At 40.0% G+C, this 1,123-nt stretch overlaps 1 protein-coding gene across 1 annotated transcript in view; it reads right to left on the reverse strand.

Annotated features, from left to right (window-relative positions):
* Window positions 1–878, reverse strand: part of LOC106817588 (acid-sensing ion channel 3-like) — a 4,858-nt gene extending 3,980 nt beyond the window's left edge. The window contains exons 1-2 of the mRNA XM_014822268.1: window positions 845–878; window positions 61–205 (exon numbers count right to left, since the gene is read on the reverse strand). Coding sequence (XP_014677754.1) covers window positions 61–128 — 68 coding nt within the window. The 5' untranslated portion in view covers window positions 129–205; window positions 845–878. The remainder of the gene's footprint in view (window positions 1–60; window positions 206–844) is intronic.
* Window positions 879–1,123: the final 245 nt, after the last annotated feature.

Consider the following 1,123-nt stretch of genomic DNA (forward strand, 5'->3'; position numbering starts at 1 on the left):
CACGTCAAATCGAATATTTAAGCAATCATATAGGTTCAATGCGAAAAAATAACTTCTAACCTTGATTCAGCCAATGACCTATTTAGGACTTTCGACCAGCGCACAGAGGGCGCTACGTGCGATGACATCTGGTACTCGTACGTGTCGACGATGCAGTCATCCGGGCACCCTGGATCTATCGTATCGTGAGTCAGCTTAAAATCCTCTGCGAGCCAAAAAAGCCAGTCATGAACGCGCATCGATCGCGACTGTAGGGTTTCAACGGGCTAAGCTTCGCAATATATATCTGTATATACATGACTGTGTAGCCTATCGTGTGTGTAGCTTATAATCATACAGCCTGTGTAGCAATTATAGCCTGTGTAGCCTATAATCATAAAATACGTGTAAATCGCCATGTGGCAATCCAGGAAGCGCTCGCATCCACTGTCACATCAGAGCACACATTGATTGGGAGCTGCGTCTATTCCTTGTTCATTACTCTAGCTGAGTCACAAAATCCCCCCCCCCACCTCGGCACATAAGAACTTGCTCAGGCTACGCCCCATTTTACAACACGCCGTAATAACTTCGCGATCTATGTAATTAACCATTGACATTTGATATTGACATATGTATATAACATGTGACTGTTTCTCCTCTCGCTGCTACAGTGGCAAAACATTAATACCCGATCCTCATCGCTCGAATTCCAATCGATGCTCTCGCAATTTGCCACATATATTTGTTTACGATCTCGATCAATAGTCGTGGGATAGCTTGCGCGTATCATCACAAGTCTACACGTTATCATATCATTTATTACTATTAACAGTATTTCAAGAACGTAATTATAGTCCCTTACGTAAATATGGCAAAAAACACGTAAAATACGTGAGAATGCTACATTCTTCACGGTCGTCTGTAAATAAATCCAAAATGGAACGTTTATAAGCCATAGTCACATTTATATATGAGGGGAAAACGGCGGTGTTGTCAAATCACGGATAGCTATGAGAAGGCAATTATTTCCTATAACATTTCGCAAAAAAATTTACTACCAAATCATTTATCATCTATATATTATAGTATATGAATTGCAATATCACCAATTTATAATTAAGGATAAATGAAGTGTTTAATA

The sequence above is a fragment of the Priapulus caudatus genome, unplaced genomic scaffold (genome assembly GCF_000485595.1).
Source record: "Priapulus caudatus unplaced genomic scaffold, Priapulus_caudatus-5.0.1 Scaffold1782, whole genome shotgun sequence".
NCBI classification, from domain to species: domain Eukaryota; kingdom Metazoa; phylum Priapulida; class Priapulimorpha; order Priapulimorphida; family Priapulidae; genus Priapulus; species Priapulus caudatus.